The sequence below is a fragment of the Polyodon spathula genome, chromosome 2, assembly GCF_017654505.1.
Source record: "Polyodon spathula isolate WHYD16114869_AA chromosome 2, ASM1765450v1, whole genome shotgun sequence".
Lineage (NCBI taxonomy): Eukaryota > Metazoa > Chordata > Actinopteri > Acipenseriformes > Polyodontidae > Polyodon > Polyodon spathula.
Window position 1 is genome coordinate 103,627,287 of NC_054535.1, and position 23,107 is coordinate 103,650,393.

At 37.3% G+C, this 23,107-nt stretch overlaps 1 protein-coding gene across 8 annotated transcripts in view; it reads left to right on the forward strand.

Annotated features, from left to right (window-relative positions):
- LOC121306116 (myocyte-specific enhancer factor 2C) overlaps positions 1 to 23,107 on the forward strand; it is a 76,444-nt gene that overhangs the window by 34,676 nt on the left and 18,661 nt on the right. For 7 of the 8 annotated variants that reach the window (XM_041237836.1, XM_041237867.1, XM_041237883.1 and 4 more), the window contains 2 exons: positions 926 to 1,113; positions 10,779 to 10,982. In XM_041237836.1, coding sequence (XP_041093770.1) covers positions 1,060 to 1,113; positions 10,779 to 10,982 — 258 coding nt within the window. In that variant the 5' untranslated portion in view covers positions 926 to 1,059. Of the gene's footprint in view, positions 1 to 56; positions 123 to 925; positions 1,114 to 10,778; positions 10,983 to 23,107 lie in introns of those variants that run through there. The other variant, XM_041237842.1, reaches the window with a different exon arrangement.

Genomic DNA, 23,107 nt, shown 5'->3' on the forward strand with positions numbered 1-23,107 from the left:
GTGACTGGAGATCTAGGATTATAAATTTGTACAATTCTCTTGTTTTCTTTGTTTAGAACGTCTTGGATTTGCTGTTTATGATCTAGTTACCGGCTTGAAAGTGACCTATCTTGGCAACACAGGTGAAAAAAAAAAAATCTTTAAATGAGAATCAAACAGCAAGACTTCTCAAGACAGATAATGAAGCCTATAAAGCTTGCAAGGTTTCAGGCAGGAAATCTATAGTACAAGTGTCTGGTACAGTCATTGGTTAATCTACAAGCCTATTACCAGCAAGTTCCAATTAACCTATAAGGTATATATATATATATATATATATATATATATATATATATATATATATATATATATATATATATATATATATATATATAAACTCAGTCTTGCCTTGCTTTCAAATTTACAAACTCTTCTGGGGGGGGGGGGGGGTATATGGTGCTCCTCTGCTTAATCATTTTTGTTCACCGAAATGAATACGTCGTATAGATTTATTACTGTATTGTTTGTTTTTTAGCAGGTGGCACTGGGATGCTGCAAGGGATTAGGCCGTGCTCCAGCTATTTTCATTTTAATTTGTATTCACCCATTATTTGGGTTCAATGTTTTTGGAACTCTGTAAGATTTTGTATTATAATAAAAGTAGTTATTTAATGCAAGATTGTCCTGACTGAAAACAACTCTGTAGACATTTTGTGGGGTCTTCTTGCAGCTTTTAAAGGGTCCAGACTTATCTAATTGTTCGCAATTGAGCAATGGTGATTGTGGAATAAATCTGATATCTACAGCCCAGAGGGTTAAAAGAATATGTTTTTAATTGCTATCATTGCATGGTCTGGTGCTAATGAGAAAGATGGTCCTTTATGCACATTTCACATTGTTCTGTTGATGTTAACGTTTCCTGTTTTTTTTTTTTTTCCCCATGCAGGAGTGGATGCTGGAATCTGTGAATTGAACGGAGCAAGTGTAGAAGAGAAAGAAAGGTTTTGAAGATACAGAAGAAAAGGGAAGAGGACAAACATACTTTGCTTTAGGGATAAGAAGGAAGAAAAGACGGGGACTATGGGGAGAAAAAAGATTCAGATCACACGGATTATGGATGAGCGTAATAGACAGGTAAGCGATCGAGATTCGGAAGACTCATATGTCATACCTGCTGTCACTGAGCACCCAGAGAATCAGGTGGTCTCGAGGGTAGACTAGGGAGAATGTACAATTAGTTCTTTCTTTGACAACAGTATTAACCTTAGCCCAAATGTAGATTATGTTCTGGTCCTGTTTGAAGGTTAGAGTGCTAATGCCTGACCACAACTGACTTCCTTGGGTTTCACAGCAGATATTGTTTCACAGCTGGGTTGGTTTGGGGTTTGAAAAGGTGGCATAGGGGGTATGGGGGTGGGGGTAGCAGTGACTAATATCCTGTGAGTGACAAACACATGACTTTCTTACACTTCCCAAGGCTGACAAGATAATAAGATAGCATTATCAGATAGCAGCTTGCTTTCTTATGCACTTGTTTGTTTCAAGAACTTTGTTTCTCGGCAAAAATAAACAAACAAATAAATAAATAAATAAATAAATAAAACACTTTTAAACAACCAGTAACTTTCCAGGTTTTTTTTTTTTTTTTTGTGGCTTATGAAATACAGCACAGGTATGTGTGTATCATGTTGGTTTTTTACTGTCTAATCTGTTTGCATCTAATCAATCTGTTTACAGATAAACTAACCCTATTGGTGATATATGTATGTTTTGTGTTGCTTTAGCCTTAACTGCTCCCTAAAAAGAATACACAGAACTAAAGTGTAATCTAAGGTTTAAAATGAATAACTAAATGAAAAATCCAGAACATTTTGGATTACTCCAGGATTTTTTTTCTTTTTAAAGAACTCCATTAAATGCAAGCCTCAGGAGTATTCCAGTACTTAAATAATAGAAAAGAGATTGAAATGGCTTAGAATGAGGGTTCACTTTGTTCAAAGAGGAGGGACAAAAGGAGAAACGTTCACTTTTCAGGGAAAAGCAGCACAAAAAGGCAAGGGAAAGGGTCAACACCTCTACAAATACGTCAAGACTTGCATTTTAAATGTAGTGGTGCCCCGGAAACAGCTGATGACTCACAATTTTAAGTGTCAGGATATGTAAACTGTACCCATGCATTCAATAATAACATTAACAGACTTTGCCAGCTGTGTCTTAATCTGAAACAGAACCCCTTAAAATCCTATTTATGGCAATATAGGATAGAAGTTTAAACCATGAGAAAAAAATGTGGACAATTGGCTATATGGACAATCTTTCCTAGCATTTCTTAAAAGAATGTGGGTCATATTATGTTTAAAATAAATACATTGCTTTGTGGACATCAGAGAATGTTAGATAGACAAGTGAAGAGAATTGCAGTATTAAAAAAGAAAGAAAGTATTAAACATTTTGTACCTTTTGGATTTTAATATTCACACTCTTGGATGGAGTTGTCGTTGGTAGCTTTAATATAATCCCATCATAACTACCCAGTGTCACTTTATGACTCTTTAGGATCCTTTCATCGTGTCAATTAATACTATAGTGAGGGTATGGCTGGCTGTATTTTAAATGCCTAGTTGAGTTTGAAGAGCAAGCACCTGAATTTATGATGGATACAGTCTGCGTTTTGTTCCGAACAGGTTGCTTATTGCTGTAGGGCTAAACCAAAACTAAATTATCCTGTCAGTACAAACCACTGTGTTTATTTAACTGGTTTACAGATAGGAACTGGAATTAGGGCTGCAATGTCGAGCTGTATGCAAAATTAACTGTTCAAGTAATCCATGCTTCAGCTTGCACTATGAAAGTATGGGCTGTTTCAGTTTATGTTTGTGCAAATGCCACATATCTTTCTACCTTTTAGCTTCTTTATGTTTTAAACAAGCATTCAGCTAACGGCTGTCCAGCCTTTTTGGTAATGGTAGTGCTCCTTCTTGTCACAAGCTCACTGTTAAGATTACTCTCTGTCAGTCTGTTTCAATATGAATACATTCCTCTGTAAAGATGTTCTGTATCTCTTTGGAGCTCATCAGTGAGAGGTTCCACTGCATCCACTCCAGCCTCAAGGCTCCTTCGGCTTCATTATGGTCTTGTAAATTTCTCTGAAGAAATAGTGTTTAGGATGGCTTACCCACAGCATCGGCATATGAAGATAAACAGTACCAGTAGGAAGGAGGTCGGTGTGTCAGACTCGGGTAATAAAAGTGACGAGTGAAAGAGTTCAGAAGGTGTGAGGCTAAGAGAAGATGATAAGATCATGAGAAGCATGAAAGTCTTTTTTTTATTAAAGAGAAACATGAAAGTCTTTTTTTTTTCACCAACTCTCTCACTTAAGTTCATGGTGGGCATCCTAGTTCCACAGTCTATGTTTAGACGAAGTTGACCTTGTTGAGCTTTTTAGCAGAGGGAAACATTTTCCTGTAGTTTACTGTAACACATTTTGACTTGGAATGTGGTAAATCACAAGAAACACAAGACAGCTGACCATCATGTTATTTCTAACTGAATTATTGTATTGAATGGCCTCCTTAGAACCGAATTCTCCCAAATTAGCAAGGACTAGTTTACATCTTGCCAAAAGTGAACAGAAATATAGAGATCCTCTGAAAAGGCCAAACGTGTATACAAAACCTAAATCATTTGGTTCTGTAGAAAATATACGATTTATATAATTTGTCTTGTTTCCAACTAATTCTTGAAATAGCTAAAACCAACCTGTTTATGATGAAAAACCCAGCCTGGATTTCATCAGTTCAACATATATATTATCATGAACACTCCCATCTGTGTCAATTCTGACATTTCGATAATAATGTTTTGAAACTAACTCTATTGTTTCCCTTGATGCCTGTGTCAAATCATGGCATGTTGATTACTGACCTGATCTGGGTGGAATTCAGTGCATTTCTTATAACAAATTTAAACAGGAAGTCCTGCTGCAGCCCCGCTCAGCTTTGTTCGAATATTCCACATCCTGTCAGCTGCTGCCTCTCCAAGTCACTTCATCACTTCGTTTCTGTAGCTCAGAGACAAGCATGGGACTGATCGCCAGTGGGGCTGTGATGTGGGATATGATGCAGAGTCGCAATTCAGAACCGATATCGCCACAGATTCAGGAATAAACAGCTAAGGTCATGTAAGCGAGGGTCACGTCATACTGATAAGATGTTATCTTTATGTGTAGGCTTTGGTGGTCATCAAACATTTTAACATCTTAACTGGATTTGATGCTCCAGGTTGTTTTAGATGTATGCAGTAAGTACTGGAATTGTTCTACTCTGTTATAGGTTTCATTTGAACCTACATGCAAAAATGCACTTCTCTATCGTTTTTTTTTTTTTTTTTGTGTATTTATTTTAGAAGATATGGGTGTAGTGGGAGTATGGGCAAAACACCAATGTGTTTCTGTACTGCTGATGTAAATATTTAAAGTTAGAAACCTTTCTGATATTGAAACCCTTATTGTAAGGCTAATCTGGCCAAGAAATGACATTTCAGAACATATTTACATGACACATTTAAGACTAGTCTTACAACCCACTCGGATATACACCGTCTGACAGCAAGTAATATAAAAAAACACACGAAAACAAATAGGCATTGGAGCTCGGCGCTGGGATTTTAGTGTTTTTTTTTTTTTTTTTTTTTGGTTTAAATCATTATCAGTAAAAAGGAGACTCAAATCCAATGTATCACACAGGCCAGAGAGGCAGGCACAATAGATGGTGCATGGAGCGAGACCGATGTTGTCTTTTGACAAGCATCATGTAAATGTGATTAGCTGTTGCTTTGTCGATGGTTTACCAGACTTGTTCTTCAGTACACAGTGTAGCAGTACATTGTAGCGCTCGCTCTTCCTTTCAGCACAAGCAGTTTCTGTAATGTGAAGCAGCTCTCAGCTTAATACGTGCACAGCACTGCAAACGCATAAATAACATCTTCCCCTCGCATCTAAAAAAAAACGAGGAGACTTCAAAAAAACAAAACATCGAGCACAACTAGCACAAGAAAAGATGCCTCTTACTGATCGCCCAACATTGTGATGTTTTTTTTTTGCTTAACCATTTCCATTTTGAAGCTGTGTTCAAGCCTATGTGCTGTGTGTATCTGTATGTTGTAGTGATAAGCAAAGAGGGTCTAAAGGGGAAGTGTCCATTGACAGGAAGATCTAAATGGGCTCCGCTGATCCCGATATGTCCCGCTACTGGCTTCAGAAGCTAATTTTGGCATTATTTGTGTTTTGGTGTTATCGCAGCAAAAAGCTTGAGTCAATAGGACCAAATAAACGATTCTGCCTCCTCTGATGATAGCACTTTTCAAGCACTCTGAACTCCTACTCCCAGCACAATCACAGAGACGTCACACACGCCAGCACATTCCCCACTGTTCGGAGAAGAGAACTCCACCGCAACACAAATAACCCAAACCCGCCTACCTCCATCCACTCTTACTGACTTTCAATTTAGTGTAGTCTGTGTGCACAAACAAATGCATATTGAAATGAGCCAAGCTTCTTTGAAGTGATAAAGACACATGGTATTAGTAATATAAAATACATTTTACATAATAGTCTTTAGTACATTATAATAAATTTATATATATATATATATATATATATATATATATATATATATATATATATATATATATATATATATATATATATATATATATATATATAGACACACACACACATATTACATTTCTACAATACCAATTACTTTCAGAAAATTCTGCATTCTTATTCCTAACAGATCTAGTAATGTACTATGACTCTCTCTTAACACACTTTTTCAAAAACGTTGTTTCGAATAAAGATTCTGCAGCTGATGCCCTAACCACAAAGCAAGCCTTAGCTGCAAAACCTGGGTAATTGGACGTTTGTCCTTCAAATGATCCACTTAACGAAAGTCGCTGAAACTTCCGGTTTATGTAAAGCAAGTACTGCATTTTTTCCAACAGTTCTGTTACATGACACAAGTTTTAACAATCTGCATGTCAGTTTAACATTGAATATCATTAGCTTGATCTATAATTGATACAATTCTAGGACACTTCCATTGCGTTTTTTTGTCAGGTTAATTGAGATTGAACTAGAGACAACCCTCTTGTATACATATATACCTCCTGAAGAATGCAAGAACAGTATAGTTTTTCCTAAAATCCAAATACTAAAATGGCCTTTTTTTTTTGCAGAAAGCTGTATACTGCAAAAGTGCATGCATGTAATTGAATAGCTATTTTCTGTTTAAAAATACTCTGCCAATAGGGGCTGCTGCTAATTAAAGAAAGCCTGTTATGACACCTCCACCACACCTTAAAGTGTTATAAGAAGCAGTAACAGTGCTGCCTGTTTAAAACATTACTGTAAAACCAACTGTGAACAAGATGCTTTACGATGCTTTGCAACCACAGACTATCGGCAAACCATGCTAATCCAGCAGCATAAGACTGTGCTCCTAACAAGCAGTTTTACAGGACGGTGAAAAAGCTTGTTATTGTATTAGCACCATTTTGCCATAAACATAACAAATGAATAAGTAGAATTTTTATGGAAGTTAAACTCCAATCTTAAGCTCACTTTTCTGTTTCTTCTGAGTGAATATTACCAAACTCTTGAACGTCAGCCCCTACAGTACACAGATGGTTAGTAAGTGCTCATCAATTCCCTTTCCTTCAGCACAGGTATATGTTGTGAGTGTTTCAAAGGAAAAACATGTTTACCAAGGCAACAAGAGCTCAGTAGTACCTAAGAGAAAGGTCAGCGACAACTTCATTCCCTGCTGTGCAAAAGGTCAGGAAGCACATTTGTCTGCATTTCCTCTCATAACAGGAAGAGTCCTACTCCTTCCCCTTCACAATGGTTTTAGTTCTGCTTCCCATCTCCTGCCTCCTCTCCCCTAGGGCCTCCCCAGAGCAACCTCAAAACAAGGATGACAGGCGTCTATTTATCCCAGTGCCCGACACTGCCTCATTCGAGAACACTGTCCCATTATACTGTGCTCCGAAGGACTGGCGATGCTTAAATACAAACTACAGGCAGCACTGTGTTTGAACTGTGCTGGAATACCAGCTACATTAAATTCATTTATACTACAATTGTGTCTTTCATTTGTTCTTTTTGTTTAAAACATAACTCTTGAATAGGAATTCATTGTAAAGTGCATTTTATTCATTCCTCCCTTTGTGTGTGTCGCTCTCTGTCTCTCAAGAGTAGTAGTCATAGTAGTAATAGTGTTTTATTAGCATATTTAACAGCTGTGAGCTCTGCAATCATCAATATGCTTGATATTGTGGTTATTAAAGAAAGAAAAGAAAGAAAGAAAAAGAAAGAAAGAACAGTGTTATGTTTTATTTACATGGAATATGTAGATTACTTATACAGATAAATGCTTTATAATAACAACAGTTTCAGTAGAAGATATTTCTAACAAAATGCCAGTATGTCATCAAATGTACACCTCTATTTAAACAAGGAACTGTTGATTTATTTTTGCTTACACTCTGTCTTGGTTTCACGATGCAGCAATCTCGAAATTACAGCAGTCTGTTTCCCTCCGATGGGATGAGGCAGTCTGGTGTACAGTTAACAGTAAAAAGTGAGAAAAAGTTAATTCGAGGTGGGAAACCGGCAGGAGGGGGGAAAGAGCGTCAAACTACCCAAAGGGCCTCATTATTTTTTTTCTGCTGCTAATTATTTGAACTCACTGTTTCTCTCTCCGACATCTCTTTGAGAAGATACAGGCTGACTGCTGGGATTAGAGCAGGCCTTGAATGTCACGTTTTCCTTGGCATGACCAGCTGGGATTCAAAGGAAAGCCAGTATAGTCAGTACATACTTGTGCAATAAAAAACAAGCAGACAATATTTATTTCCTAACTGTAGTCTTCCATGCTCTTTCACTTTCTATTCCCAGCATTCTAGCACATACACTTGACTCCCTCTCTCAGATAAGATGGTTATTAATTCAGAGTGTCACTCTAGCCTGACTGAAACTGCTGTATGAGTCCCGTGTTTACACAGTATATTGAATCTAAATTATAGTCACTTCTGAAAGAGTTGGAATTATAAATCTCATCATACAGTTAATTAACTGCATGTTTTTTTTTTTTTTTTTTTTTTTAAATTGCTTTATATTCAGTGTAGCAGGCAGAACAACGAACGAGAGGAAGTTCTGATTCTTGGTGCTCGTTAGTCATGGTGGCAGGAGATATTGTTTTAAACCTCAAGCTTTAGATTTAGGTGAGTTACAAAGCAGAGCAGTTATAAATAACTTAATCAAGTAAGCTCCTTTTTATCTAGCCGACCTTTATTGTAGTTTTCCAAGCTTTTGTTTTAATGTTATTGCTGTGCAATTTCTATATTTTGATAAAACGTTTATTTGTGGGGGAAGTCAATCTGAGTCTCAGATCCTTCTCTTAAGATTTAGATTTGTTTTATTCACAGTAAGGGGATTGCAACTCCCGCGTATGTAAACTGCACCCAGATCCTGGAGGAGAGCTTATTTGGGACATGTCACCACCATTATGAGAGGTCATTGGGCGTGATTTTCCTCTCTGCCGTGCATGTGTCATACATAGGCTTGGCAGAATTAATAACAGTAAATGATACCCCCCCCCAAAAAAAAAAGCTAAAAATGTCGAAATTAATTGATTCATTTGTTACAGTTACTGGAATGCATATTTATTTGCTAGATCCAGCAAAGCTCTCCAAATTTAAGTGTATGTCTTTCTTCTCGTAGCCAACAAAATGTCTGAGCTTGAACTTTTCTGAATAAACTGACACCGAGCACTGCGAGGGCATGTAATGCCACACCAGACAGGGCAGGCAGTGACTGGGTTCACTTTTCCAGTAATCAAGAGCTGTTGTGTTGTTATCACAGGACATGTACAAAAAACACTATTATAGTGCAGTTTAACCACCCGTGACAAACGTAACTGAGTATGATGTGATCTTTCTCAACTTCACCCCCAACGCATCCTGTTACCATAGTCTTGTACTTCTGTGATAGCAAATTGTCTATATTTATAATACTACTACTACTACTACTAGTAATAATAATAATAATAATAATAATAATAATAATAATAATAATAATAATAATAATAATAATTAATGCTGGGACGATCTGAATATAGACTTGTACTCCCTTGACATTAAAAAAACGTAGTAAAAACTGTACATAACCTATGTTTTTAGTCGACAAGCATAAGTGATCTTTTAGTGTTTTTAGGAAAAGATATAAATGACAGAGTACTGTTAAACGTGCTCAAATTTTTTTTTACCGGTTTACTTTTTTCTCGAGACACCTATGGTTCTGTGGATGCTGCCAAGATATCTATATATCTATATATCTTATCTATAGATATATTATATATATATATATAATATCTTATATATATATCATCGCGATCTATAGCCTCCGCCGAGGTGGGGTTCTCACCACGTGAGTCAGAGGGGACCCCCGGCCACACACCCTGTCCTTGCTCCTGCTCTTTATCTTACTCAAATTGAGACTGGGGTCTTTATAGCTCCCTATTCTATCACTCCTTTTCCAGGTTCTTCAGCGCAAGAGCCTATTCCTCCTACACAACTCCCGCTCCTCAGAGCCTGTCTATCTTATGTGTTTTTTGGTTCCCAAGGCTGCTGAACAGCCTGCCTTCGAGGTCACGCTCTCTCCTCTGGCCAAGAAGGCTCCCGCCGGTCGGAGACCTCTTTCCTTTCCTGTCCTATCCCCTGAGGCCACTCCTCAAACTACCTCTTCAAGTAACAACCTTTCACTCGCCCTGTGAAATAAACAAAATTAAAAAATGCATTGTCAACTTTACGTACTATTTATTTCTGAAATAAACAAAGGACCATTTAACTTGAACTGCTATTTGGCATCCTTTGTTTTGTAGTTACGCCCCCCTGCCCCAGCGCCTGTCGCTGTGCTGTCTCTACCTGCGTTCAGAACAATATAATGGCTTTTATTACTTTTTGAAAAACGAACGTATATCCAAATTAATATTTAAATTGAGTGAGTATCCGAACATAAAAATCATGTGTTTGTCCCAGCACTAGTAATAATCTATAACGTAGATTGTATTGTTTCTGGTACTGGAACAAAAATAGTACTTGAATCACCAGCAGCACAATGTCTAAAACATGATTAATTATCTAAGAGAGTAAAGCTATTCTGCTGTTTACCTTCATCAACACAGTGAGTATTTGCTTGAAGTTGGCATTTTCTAAATGGAATGTCATCACCTGTGATGATTAGAAAATCCTGTTTTAGCATCCTCAGAGGATTTCACGCATGTGTCCGTTACCCATCTTCAAGATATAATTAATTAGATGTGATTTGCGATCTCATTCCACTGATCATATTCCTTGGGTGCTAAAGGTGAACAGAAAAAATAAAAAAATCCTTGAATTGATTCTCTTCCAGCTAGTAACGAGTTCGAAGGGTGTTGAGGTGAGTCTGTTTGCACTGTCTCGTCTCACTGTCGCAGCTTGCCATAATCAGAAGTGAAAGAGAAAACGAGTTATTGACAGTCGGGATTCTGGAGTTTTGAGAAGTTGAGCTACGTAACGAAGAGGGTTTTCCAGGTTCGTGGGTTTATCATAAGCAAAGGAAAGATAGATAGATAGATAGACCATTTGTTCGTTAAAACAGAGTACAAAGTCTAAGAAATACGAAATGAATTTGATTAACCATGCAATGTGTTGCTGTAGTTGTTGACTGATGGTGTTTTCCCCCCCTTTGTCTGCAGGTGACGTTTACAAAGAGAAAGTTTGGGTTAATGAAGAAGGCCTATGAGCTTAGTGTACTGTGTGACTGTGAGATCGCTCTCATCATCTTCAACAGCACCAACAAACTGTTCCAGTATGCCAGCACTGATATGGACAAAGTTCTGTTGAAATACACAGAGTACAATGAGCCACACGAGAGTCGAACAAACTCTGACATTGTTGAGGTAAGCAGGTGGGTGGTTACCTCAAACTGTGGCAGGAGGTAAACTGATGGCCATTATGATAAGCGTCATAAGCATTGATATTACGTCAAGACTAAGACTAATTCACCCTTATACAACAGGCTTAAGACCAGTAGAACACCCAAGCTAGATAGTCTGCTTTTGGACAGCCTCCTGCCACATGCTTCATCTTTACTTAAATGTAATCTTGGCACTTTCTTTCAAGGCACACGAGCTTTCAAAAGCTGGAGGCCAGAATTAGCCTGTTTAAACCCCAGGCCAGGTCAGCAAGGGGGAATTTATAATGTAGCACATCTGTACAAGCTAAATGCAAGCTTAAGGCACTCCTGCAGGAATGATGCAATAAGTGTGTGTGTGTGTGTGCATGTTGCAAATACAGGTACATTTTGAATTCTGGAATTTAAAAAAGGAGTTCCTTCTACACTTCAGAATTACCTGCAAGTTGCAATTGCTCAGTTCAGTGGTAGGAGATATTAAATGATGCTGGACAAATAGCACAAAGGATGATATAGGTGGCATTGTCCTGGAAGGATGTGGGTTTTTTAAAAGCATTTATTATTATTATTTTTATTTTAACAAATGTAACACATTTTCACAGAACATTGGTTGTTTACATAGCTACATACTTGGCTTCCTTGTATTTCTGAATTTAGCAGAATCTGAGGCACCGAAGAGATTAAGCCGTTCGGAATCTTGTTACAGGTACCCGAGAATACTGTGGCTATTGACAAGTGATTGCTTAACACGTTGTCATAGAGAAAGTAATTCCACATAATTACCTCTATTTGAAGAATTGGTGCCTTCAGGTATTTGTGTTTTTTTTTTTTTTTTTTCTGAGAAAGTGCTTGAAAATTGATTTGTACCCAAATCGACTGCAATGTCTCCATTATCTATAACATTTTTTTTTTAATTTGTAAAAAAAACAATTATAAACATTACTTCAAAGTTCTCAATATAATTCGCCATAACTGTCTCTATAATAAGCAATAATCACACAAAATGTAGCTATGCTTACACCTAGGCTAACATATTTATGTCCTGCCTCTGCTCACTCGTGATTGGACAGTTGTAAAACCAAGGCAGATTTTTTACTTTCCCATTGGTTAAACTCCCAAATTATATCCCTCCTCTGCTCACTCATGATTTGACACCTGTATAACAAGGAGCAGATCGTTGACTCTCTCATTGATTAAACCTACTAAGACCTTCAACTGTTTATGTCCCGCCTCCACTAACCTATGATTGGACTGCCAGGTGGATGATTTTATTTTCTATACAAAAATTGAACTGCACGATTAGATTAAAAAAATAAAAAATGTGCTTATTTACATGCAATAAAAAAGGTGTTAACCTATTATAATTAAAAAAAAAAAAAAAAAAAAAACACTGCTGTAAATTTTTTTTACCAAAAATCAGTTTTCTTTATCAAAAAACATCATTGGATTTGTCACAATGACACAGTGACTCAATGAATAAAAATCAATGATTGATTAACAAGCGAAAAGTGTCATGTTGTAATTGACATTAGACAGAATGCTTTCTGAAAGCCATTTATTTTGAGCATGTTCTATTGTGTATCACTATTAGTGTGACCAAGCCCATAAACATAACTTATAGTAGCTGCCCTTGGTTAGGTAGATGCTACTCTCATAGCTTCTGCAAGAGTGAAGGCAGTAATGACCTTTTGGAAGTTCTCTCCAGCACGTGCTCCACTTCAGCACGGAGCTCATAATGAGGAAAAAGTGCACCAGAGGAGGACGAGTTTTGTACAGTATTACAGTATTGATTTTTGGTGAACTAGTTTGCTGTTGGCCCAACCATGTCAAATTAAACTACCATTGAGAGACATGAAAGCAAGTTTCAAAGCTTTGACTGTTCTGATCCCACAGAGCCATGTGAATCTGTGTATGATGTAATCGCACAGTGCTGAAGAGCTGGTACAAGTGGCTCTTATTGTCTCAGACTACCAAGATGAAAAGTAGCCGAGAATTTTTCTTACTCAATCAGCAGCTTATTATGTTGGGCTCTGTTCATCTTCAAGAGCAGCAGGCACAAAAGTCCATCCAGCCATGCCAGGGGTTGTGCTCTCTCATGGTAGGAAGAGCTCAGCACTGTGTGGGCGACCTAAAAAGCGCCCTTTATATTAGCAATAAAGCGCCATGTAATTAGCATGTCTTTGGTAGGTAATTAGCGCTGTTGCTACAATGGCACAGAGGCTTGTGAAAGCTCTTCAGCAATGTTTATACAGACTGAAGAGCTTCCTTCTCAGGGACCTTTATATAAGGCTTATATCCATTGCATTTGTTCTCCTACAAAACTGTGTCCTCTGCTTTGCCAGTGTGTGTGATTATTGAGTCCATATCAGCGCAGCTAAATCAGAATTTGTGATTTACTGTTCAAGTTAGTAGTTCAAAGTGAGAAACAGATATCCCCTTTTAGAATTGCTCCATCAAAATGAGACAACCCCCCATCCCTCTTTCCACCCTCAACCCCCTGTTGTTTACAGTTTTGAAACATACGTTGCAAGGCTGTCAGATGTAGATATTAGGTGTTGATTTGCAGGTTGACAAAGGTCCTCATTAAAACTAGCTGCCTGGCAACATCAAAAGTCAGAGAGAAAAGGTGGGAAGGTCTAAATAATTACAGACAAACCTTTTGAAAAGGCAGATTATATATGCATGCACTACAAAGAGTTGTTTCATGCTTCTTGAGCAAGTATTATTTTTTAATTATCTCTCAAAAGTATAAAAAAGCCATCACAGCCATATATCATGCTTCTATCTGGACTCATAATGTGAAACATATCAACAACCTTAACAGAACATGTGAATTTAATTACAAGACATCTGTAGCAGCCAAATCTTAAATGAGACGCGACATTGTGTCCTTCCGACTTGTGTTATTCAAGTCATTTGAATCATCTTTTTAAGGTGTGGTTGATTTAAGGTATTACAGCTTAACAGATTTACATTAGGTTACCTGTTTACATTAGGTTATGCTCTCTAAAAAGTGGACAAAAACACTGGACTATTTTCATGTTACCCAAAAACCAAGGCGAGCCATATTTAGGGGTAATCTTCAGCAATATGTATTGCATGCTGAAATATGCAATAAAACGTCAGTGAGACAGTCTGAGAAGCTTAGTTACATAAAAATAGTGACATGAAAGGTTACAGGCTCTCCCTTCCTCATTCCTGACAATTGACAATTATAATTTTTTCCACTTACAAGTTACCTAGTGTGAGCATATGAAGTATGCTGAACGTGGAAAAAAAAAATTGGCATTACAATAAAGCACATTTTATATTCTTCTTGGTCAGAGTCCAGATCAAATAGCCTATTTGCTTAATCAAATCAGTATGATATTAACTTGTAATTGCAGTATGTGCCCTTGGCCTTTTTTTCTTTTAGTGGTAAAGAATTATCACATAAAAAGTATATGTTTGACCAGATGAATGTTGGCCAAAAATGAATCAGATAGTTGCATGTTTTTGAAAGCCTGTAACAGCTGAAACATTTTGTTGGGCTGTTTGGGTGCCATGCAGAAACTCAGCTATGTGCTGATACATGTGGCCAGTTTGGATTACTGAATTGGAGTTGAGGTGACAAAGCCTTTCCTTCCCTCACATGACAGGCCAGGTCACATGGACAGAATGCTGTGTCTGAAAGCAATCTGGCAATCTCATTTCCAGATTAGCTTCATCTGAATAATCTCTTTTAAATCTTGCAAACCCACAGCAGGCCTTGGGTCCCACTCTGTCACCCCCCATGAACGAGAAGGGAGGGAGAAAAACAAAATCTGTTAATTATTTCCAAAGGTCACAGTGTTAATGACTTGCTGCCAGGCTAATGGGATTCTAAAAAGCTTCTTTGTTAGGCGTGTTTTTGTGCCGCAATGTGTAAAATAACCAGTGAGTATTTTTTTTTTTTTAATCGAGTCATTATTGTGAATAAACAACAATAATAATAGTAATAATAATCTTAAATAATAAACAAATCTATTTTTTTTTTATATTGTGTGTGTTCCATTATTTCTTACATATATACAATTGTGTAATTATCCCAATCCATATTGCTCAGTCCTAATTGTAAGGTATAAACCTTACAGGCCAATATTGTAATTATTACATTGTTCTTATATCTTAGGTAACCTAAATTAAATGAATTGTGGGTATCCCACCATAAACACTTACAAACGTTCATACATACAGGTATACAGGTATAATTTGTAATAGATACATGCCTTTTTACAACAAAAACAGATCACTTGCCTTCTAAGAGTATTCCATCAAGTTTACTTCCATCATGGCTATTTGTTTTTTTTTTCTCTGCATGTATAGAATTTAGGATTAAAGGCTGAATCAGCTTTAAGTAAATTAACCTCATGACATTGGTTACATAATAGTGGTTCAGGCAGTAAGGACAAAGATCTGTAGCCTTATCATTAAGATTGTTTGAGACTAAGAAAATGCATACTGTATACTTTGGGGTTGTTTTCTGTTTTATTTTAACCAACACTTTTACGAAATTACGAAAGAATGTTGGAAAGTTCAGCATTGGTTTCAAACGTATAAGCAGAAGTGATTTGACAGAGGAAGGTTACCCCTCTGATGTGGAGAAGCTCAAGTGGTATTTGCCATTTCTTTTTCTGTAATACATTTGTATTTAGTGTGAACTTGTACATACTGTTGGTAAAAATAGAATGCAGCGTACTGTACAGACAGCGCACTCTGGCTTTTTTTTTTTAACAAAGAAGACGGTTGAAAACCAACTCTTATTTAAGTACACATAGAAGAATAAAAAGCTGTCACATGTCTGTAAAACATGCCTCCACCCTCAAAGCAACCGTTTTAGCTCAGGACCTCATCCTAAGAGTAGCTTAATTGTTTTTTTAGGCATTTTTTTCTGATCTACTGTTTTACACAGTAACAGCTTTTTGTATCTTGGTCAGTTTGCCAGAGGCCGGGGTTATTTTTAAGTCCCCGAACTCTTGAATTATTATTTTTTTGTTCACTTCAGATTGGAAGCAGCTGAAATGCCTGCAGATACACGTTGGATACATGTGCCTGGAAGCTGGCTCCAGCTCTCCCTTCCCCTCTTTTTTTTTCTTTCCCTAATAAATGCCTCATAACTGGTAGTTGTCTAAAAATAGAAAGCAGTGCTACTAAAAATAGCTTGGCTCATAGTCCTGCCAAGGAAAATGGAGAAGAATAGGCGTGGAATAGCAGTCTGAGTAATTCTACTCTACCCATTGAGAGATCCCTCTGAGAATGCAGTCGATGAATAAGTGCCCTTGAAAACCACAGGCTCTAGCCTTTGTCTTCAGACTACTGGGTGCCAATAAACATTTTAGCCCAAGGATACTTTTTTTTTTTGTCTTAGAGATTGTAAACACTTAAAGAAATGAAAGGCGTGGTTTTGTTTTCAAAAGAGGACATTACAGAGCAGCGAGCAACCCCCCCCCCCTTTTTTATTTTCAAACCTAGTTTGCTACTTAATGTGTTTTCACAGTTTGGTAAAATCCTTTAGGGTCATGCTTTTAGCCAGGAGAAGTAGCCTTCTGATATAGCTGCATCAGTAAAGAAGTTTGAAAAGCCAAATGTTTGTTTCACCGTGCCTGTTATCAAATCATTTAAATGGGCTTCATGCTACATGCATCGGTAGGGTTTCGTTCCATCTCAGTATAAAAGAACACCATTATGAAACAATGGCAGTTCTACCAAAGCTGTTTAAAACCTCTTTATTAGTTTTGTGCTATACACCATGTCCCACAGTGAAATCAAAAGCAACCTAATATGGCTTTGTGATTTGGCCAAGACTTTTTACTTTATTATTATTATTATTATTATTATTTATTATTATTATTATTATTATTGACGGTTCCTTACATGTATGTTTGAGGTTCAGCAATGGTTGAAAAAGTTTTGTGAAAAAAAAGTGATTTTGTTGGGCAAGAGTATTTTTCTTAAAGAAAAATAAACACCATTTACAATTCTAAAATGAATAGAAAGCAACTCAAGACTTTTTTTTGCACGCCACAGAATTTTATTTTCTTAGTTGCTTATATCTGGTCTGCTGTTGGGTGTGATTACATTTTTTTATATACACAATGTAATATATATATACACAGTGTATTTCAGCTCTCAATGTGAAGGCAGGCTGTGGAAAAAGGCAGTGCAATTCCATGGGGGTCAGATGCCTTAGTATTGTTGCATTCAACTAAAGTCCCCTTCCTGTAATGCTGCTGGTGATAAGGCTCTGGAGACAAAAGCTGCTAATTGATGGCGAGGGCTTTGACTCACTTCGAAAAGAATTCAAGTCCTTGTATCTCCACACATTGGCCCTTCTGGACCTCTTCCCTCAATTGTAAAGCATTGTGTTTGTCCTACATGCTACCCAACCCTACCCCCTTACTGCCTTCTGCAAAGGAACAAGACCACAAGTGACTGCTGTATCCAGTTACACTGAGTGGCATTGTCTCAGCATGGTGTATTAGCAAGTATTTAAGATGAATTCCCATATTGTCTCCTTGCTGCATGATGAACAGACCGTAGAACGAGATCTGTCGCGTGCAACTTGCCTAAAGCAAAGACATGTCTTTTGAGGGTGCCCCTGCTGGCTAGTTTAGTGCGTCAAATCTTTCTTAAAAAGGCTTGTATCAGCAAAATATAAAAATGCAAAGGTTGTGTAGTTGAAAGACTGCATTTCCGTTAATTTGATCTAATTTTGCATTCTTATGGAAAAGACCACAGCAGAATGTGTACCCTAATTGTTTTATTTATCTATTTATTTATTTATTTAATTTTTTTTTGCATTGGTCATTTTTTTTTTTTTTTTTTTTTTAATATTTGTAAACCAATATCTAAAGCCCCTTTGTTTAGACCATTCCTTGTGATCCACAAACAACTACAATTAAATATTAAAGACACCCATTATTACAAAACATCCAGACAATTTACTTGGGTTACTAAATCACATGTTTTTTTTTTCTTTGATCCATTATTATAGCTTGCAGAATGTTCAAAGCAGGTAAATTACAGAAAAGTCACCAATGCAACTGTTCCAAATGGTACACAGCTGCTCCAGATTGAATCAAAGTGGATCAAACCATTGGCAGCATCCCAGTTCATAAAATACTGTGGCACGGGTCTATTGCATGAGTCTGAGCATGGAGCCAATACGTAATGCACAGCAGTCAAGTTTTCACTGTGCTGTCATCTGCAAGCGTAGTTGTTATACAATTCTGACATGTTCAAACCATGTTTAATAAAATGATGGCTTTCCCATGTGCTTTACAGCAGCTAAGAGCACAAAAGACAAACAGGCGTAAGAAATACACAGCTATTGGAGGACATTACTTCAGTACTGTGGTAGCCTGTCTACTGTTTTGTATCCTGCAGAATGCCTTATGTTATATGATATACCCTATGTGCATGCTCAACTGTGTTTATGATATTAAGTTTCAAAATAGAAGGTGTCCATATTGCTACATGTGTTTTGTATGTTTCTGACATTATATATCATAACAAAACAGGTCCTGTGAATGAACATTGACCCTTCACCTTGCACCCACACTGTAACTGTACACTTTCCTTGATATGTGGAATAATAACCCCAGTGAAATTCATTGTTAAGTACAAAGGGAGGCAGGGTAGACCATCATACATTTAAGGCAATGTTATTTTGTTTTAATACTTTTAATTTGTAATGTATCTTAATTGAGATTCCTGTTTAATTAACAAGTTATCTGATGCAATTTTCAAAGGGAATAAGTTTATGTTAACAGCATAATTCAATCATATATATATACTGCTGTGCAAGTCCTAGACATGTCACATTTTTCTACTCTGATGCATTATGAACATCAACAATTTATTCAAAGCCTCCACTAGTGTTTTCTATTATTATAATAATCTTGACTTGCGTAAAGAAGGAAAACGGTGGGTGAAATAGCTCACACTCGATTTTCAAGGTGTGGTATCCGGAGCAAAATCAACAAGTGCAGAGAAACATCATCTGTAATTGACAAACCCAGGATTGGAAGACCCAAAAAACTATCTAACAAGCATGAGCAATACTTGAAGATAATATCCTTAGGGAATAGAAAGAAGACACAACAGAACTGGCAGAAGGCACAGTTGTCGTTGTCCATCAAATCAACAGTACGAAGGTCACTCTTGAAATCAGGACTTAAAGGATGTGTTGTAGTAAGAATACCTCTGCTAAGAAAGGGGAACAAGAATAAAAGGCTAAAATATGCACAAGAACACATAAATTGGACTATGGAACAATGGTCAAAGGTCCTTTGGACTGTTGATGGATGGACAACAACAACACATGTGCCTTCTGCCAGTTCTGTTATCATTTGGGTTTTTCAATTACAGATGTTTCTCTGTACTTGTTGATTATGCTTTGGATACCACACCTTGAAAATCAAGCGATGCGAGCTATTTCACCCAATGTTTTTCCTTTAAGCAAGTCAAGGTTTTTAAAATAATAAAAAACCTAGTAGATGCTTTGAGTAAATTGTTGATGCATATGTCTAAGTCAAGCATGGAGGAGGCAGTGTCATGGTCTGGGGTTGCTTTGCTAGTTGGTGATCTTTACCAAGTCCATGGCAAGCTCAACCAGCATTGCTATCATAGCATACTTCAGAGGCATGCCATTCCATCAGGATTACGGCTAGTTGGGCAGTCCTTCATTCTTCATCAAGATAATGACCCGAAACACAGCTCAAAGTTGTGCAAGAACTATCTGGCGAAGAAGAAAAGTGAAGGACAATTTAATCTAATGTCCTGGCCTGCCCAGTCTCCAGACCTCAATCCCATAGATCTTTTATGGGACGAACTCGACAGAAGAGTCAAAGCAAAGCATCCCACAAGTGCCCTACATCTCTGGGAAATACTGCAGAAGACCTGGGAAGACATGTCTTGTGATTTCCTGCTGAAACTTATTAACTGAATGCCTCGTGTTTATGAGGCTGTTATTAAAAAACCTAGTTTCCAGCAAGTGTACTCAAACTTTTGACTGGTACTGTGTGTGTGTGTGTGTGTGTGTGTGTGTGTGTGTGTGTGTGTGTGTGTGTGTGTGTGTGTGTGTGTGTGTGTGTGTGTGTGTGTGTGTGTGTGTGTGTGTGTGTGTGTGTGTGTGTGTGTGTGTGTTATATATATATATATATATATATTATTGTTTTAATTTTAAGATAAATTCTAGAGCAGCTGAAAGCTTCACCTCAGCTTTTGTCAGCTGTCAATTATTGACACTGATAGGCACACAAGCACATTTTTAGAGAGGAAATGAAGCCCTGTGTCCTGTTCAGTTGATCTAAACAGCAACGAATCTAAATACTGCTGTTGTTTACATCATCAAAAGAAGGGGAATTTGTGAAAACAAACATCTCTAACAGTGTGCTTACTTTAGTTCAGTTCTTTAAAAATAAGTAAAAATAACTTTAAAAAAATCTATGTTTAAACAGTGGCAGTGTTTATCACCCACTGTGTAGATCAATTGAGTAGAAGCCATTGTCTTGGTTTAAAAAGTCAAAAATCAGAATGGACTAAATGTAAGATAAGGTGCATTAATGATACAAGGTAGGGAAATGCAAGATTCAGCGTGAGCGCAGAGTAACTACCACTACTGCCCAGTTGAGAGCGAGGGGGTTGAAAGAGTAGAGTAAGGGGTCTGGTGTGCCGATGGCAGAGCGTTGAGTAAGCGGTTTGCCATGAAAGGCCATGGGCTGGCTTCGGCTGGCGTCAGATGGGCCCGCTGCACAGCCAGCGCCAGCCTCGTAATCTGCACTCGCAGCTGCAAATCCTGAGCTGAAGGTTACAGATGATGGGGATATGTAGGACACAATGTCTACATTCTGCTTGGCACAAAGCAGTGTCCTGACAAGCCAAGTGGGAAAATGATGAAGAAGTAGTTTAATTAGGAGCAGCGCTCTAAAGGGGAGCACCGCAGAGAAAGGAGGAACAAAGTTACTTTTTTATGTATTATTTTATTTCTGTTCTCTTGCCGGTTGCCTGGTTTCCTGTACCCAATAAAGGTCCAAACTAATCCGCTTAAAGGCAACTTGATACATTCAACAGTTTTTTTGGTTTGTTTGTTTTGGTTTGTATTCTTGGCTTTATTATCTCTTTTTCATAATTGATCCTTATATTGTATTTTGTGATATTCAAAAAAAGAAACCCAAAAATATAATATAGAAACACAGTCTGTAGTATTTTGATTATTTTAATACCACGCTTTGAGCCTAGCCTCTTTTAACGTTTAATAGCTCTTTCATGCTGACTTGTTCAGTTTGCACAGTAAAGCTGTCCAGCCTGAAAACTAAACAGCATCAGACTTCCCTCCTAGAAGCAGCAAAATGTTGTGAAGAACATTACGTTTCACAGATGGCATAATGTACTAAGGATAACTCAAAGAGGTTAGCAGTTGTGGGCCACAGAGACCAAAGAGAAAGAGCCTTTATATGGCCATGCTTGTGAACTGTCAGTTGTGATTGGCTGTGGTCAGGCATCACTTAGACAACAGGTGCAGAGCCAGTGGCAGGTGTGGATATCTTGGATGAGTGAAATTGCTGATGGCTGTGATGAGGCCGCGTGCTGGGCAGTAAACTGCTGAGCTTCGACAGAAAGCATGGCCAAAATGCATGCCTTCTGATCACTTGATCCTGGCGTTTTCCAGGCCCCAGTGGCCCCTGAAGAAATCCCCTTGATGACTTGGCCTGCATGCTTAGCCAACCCAGTCATCTGGCTATCACTGTTTTCTATCAGAAAAAACCCAGGAGATGTGATCCTGTCAACAGGGCGATAAGGCAGCATTTCTGAGCTATATTTCTGGCAGATTAAATGCACGCTACTAAATCTGCTAATTGCCATCGCCGGCCAAATTATATTACTGTTAACTTTTCATCTGACCTATATAGTGATACATAAGCAGCACTTTAAAAGTTTTTTTTTTCTTTCATGTTAGATTTTAATTGAAACTATTGAGAATGATCTGCAGCACGTTGGATATTGTGACAGCCCAATAACTCATAATGTATAGATAAGCGGTCGTAAATATAGATTTATAGCTTAACTTTTATATCTTGTTTCACTGAGAACTATGAACATGAAAAATTGCACACAATAGAACTTAAATCCTTCATTTTCATTTCTAAACTCTTGGTTTTACTAGTTGTTGCCAGCATTGTACATAGTTAAAAAAAAAAAAAAAAAAAAGTTATTCATTCCAAGTTATTAATGTTAGATCTCTTCTAAAGAATTGGTCTTTAAAATGCTGCCTATTTAAATTGTCAGTCATCATTGTAGTGGAATAAAATGAAAAACATTTTCTTGTTAGAATTAATTTAAAAACGCTGTCCTCAGTTGACTATTTAATACTTCTCCCATTACTGTAATTTTTTCATACTCACATTTAGAAGAAATTACTCAAAATGTCAGCATGCAAAGCTACAAGAATAACCAGTTGCTTAGCCAGTCCAGAACTTTAACATTTAGTCAGAGTGGAGAAAATATATAGTAGGTAATTTTTAGACGAGGGAATAACCTGGCTGGCATTTCTTTTTTTTTCTTTTTTTTTCTTTTTTTCAGATCAAATATATAGTCGGTTTCTCTGAAGTAAATGTAATTACTACTGTACAATCTGAAGCAAGCGCTCCCCTAAAAGCATCTCTCTTCATGAGCATGCACTTTTCAATGTTCATAGTAATATTCTCTTATGCGAATGGATTTTTATAAATAAGATAAAGATATGAAGGCTTGGGTGTAACTAGCTGGGTTCATTCGAGCAATAATATTGTATTTAGCAGATCATAATAGTTAATCTGGAACTTCTTTTTACAGATATTGATTACGTAGGGATACTGTAAGCATTATATATGCACCATCCTGCTTTCTGTTTATGAGTTGATGAATCAAATGGTAACTTGTAAAATGCAGTACACAGCCCTCTTTGAAGTGGCTGCATGCTTGCTGTGATATCCATAGGGAGTTTATTTCTGTTAGAATGTGGCCATCAGGTGGCAAAATAAGGAAGTTGGTGTGGGTGTTGAATAGGCCACATGGCAAATATTCTGCTTGGTTTATGGAATTATGTAAATT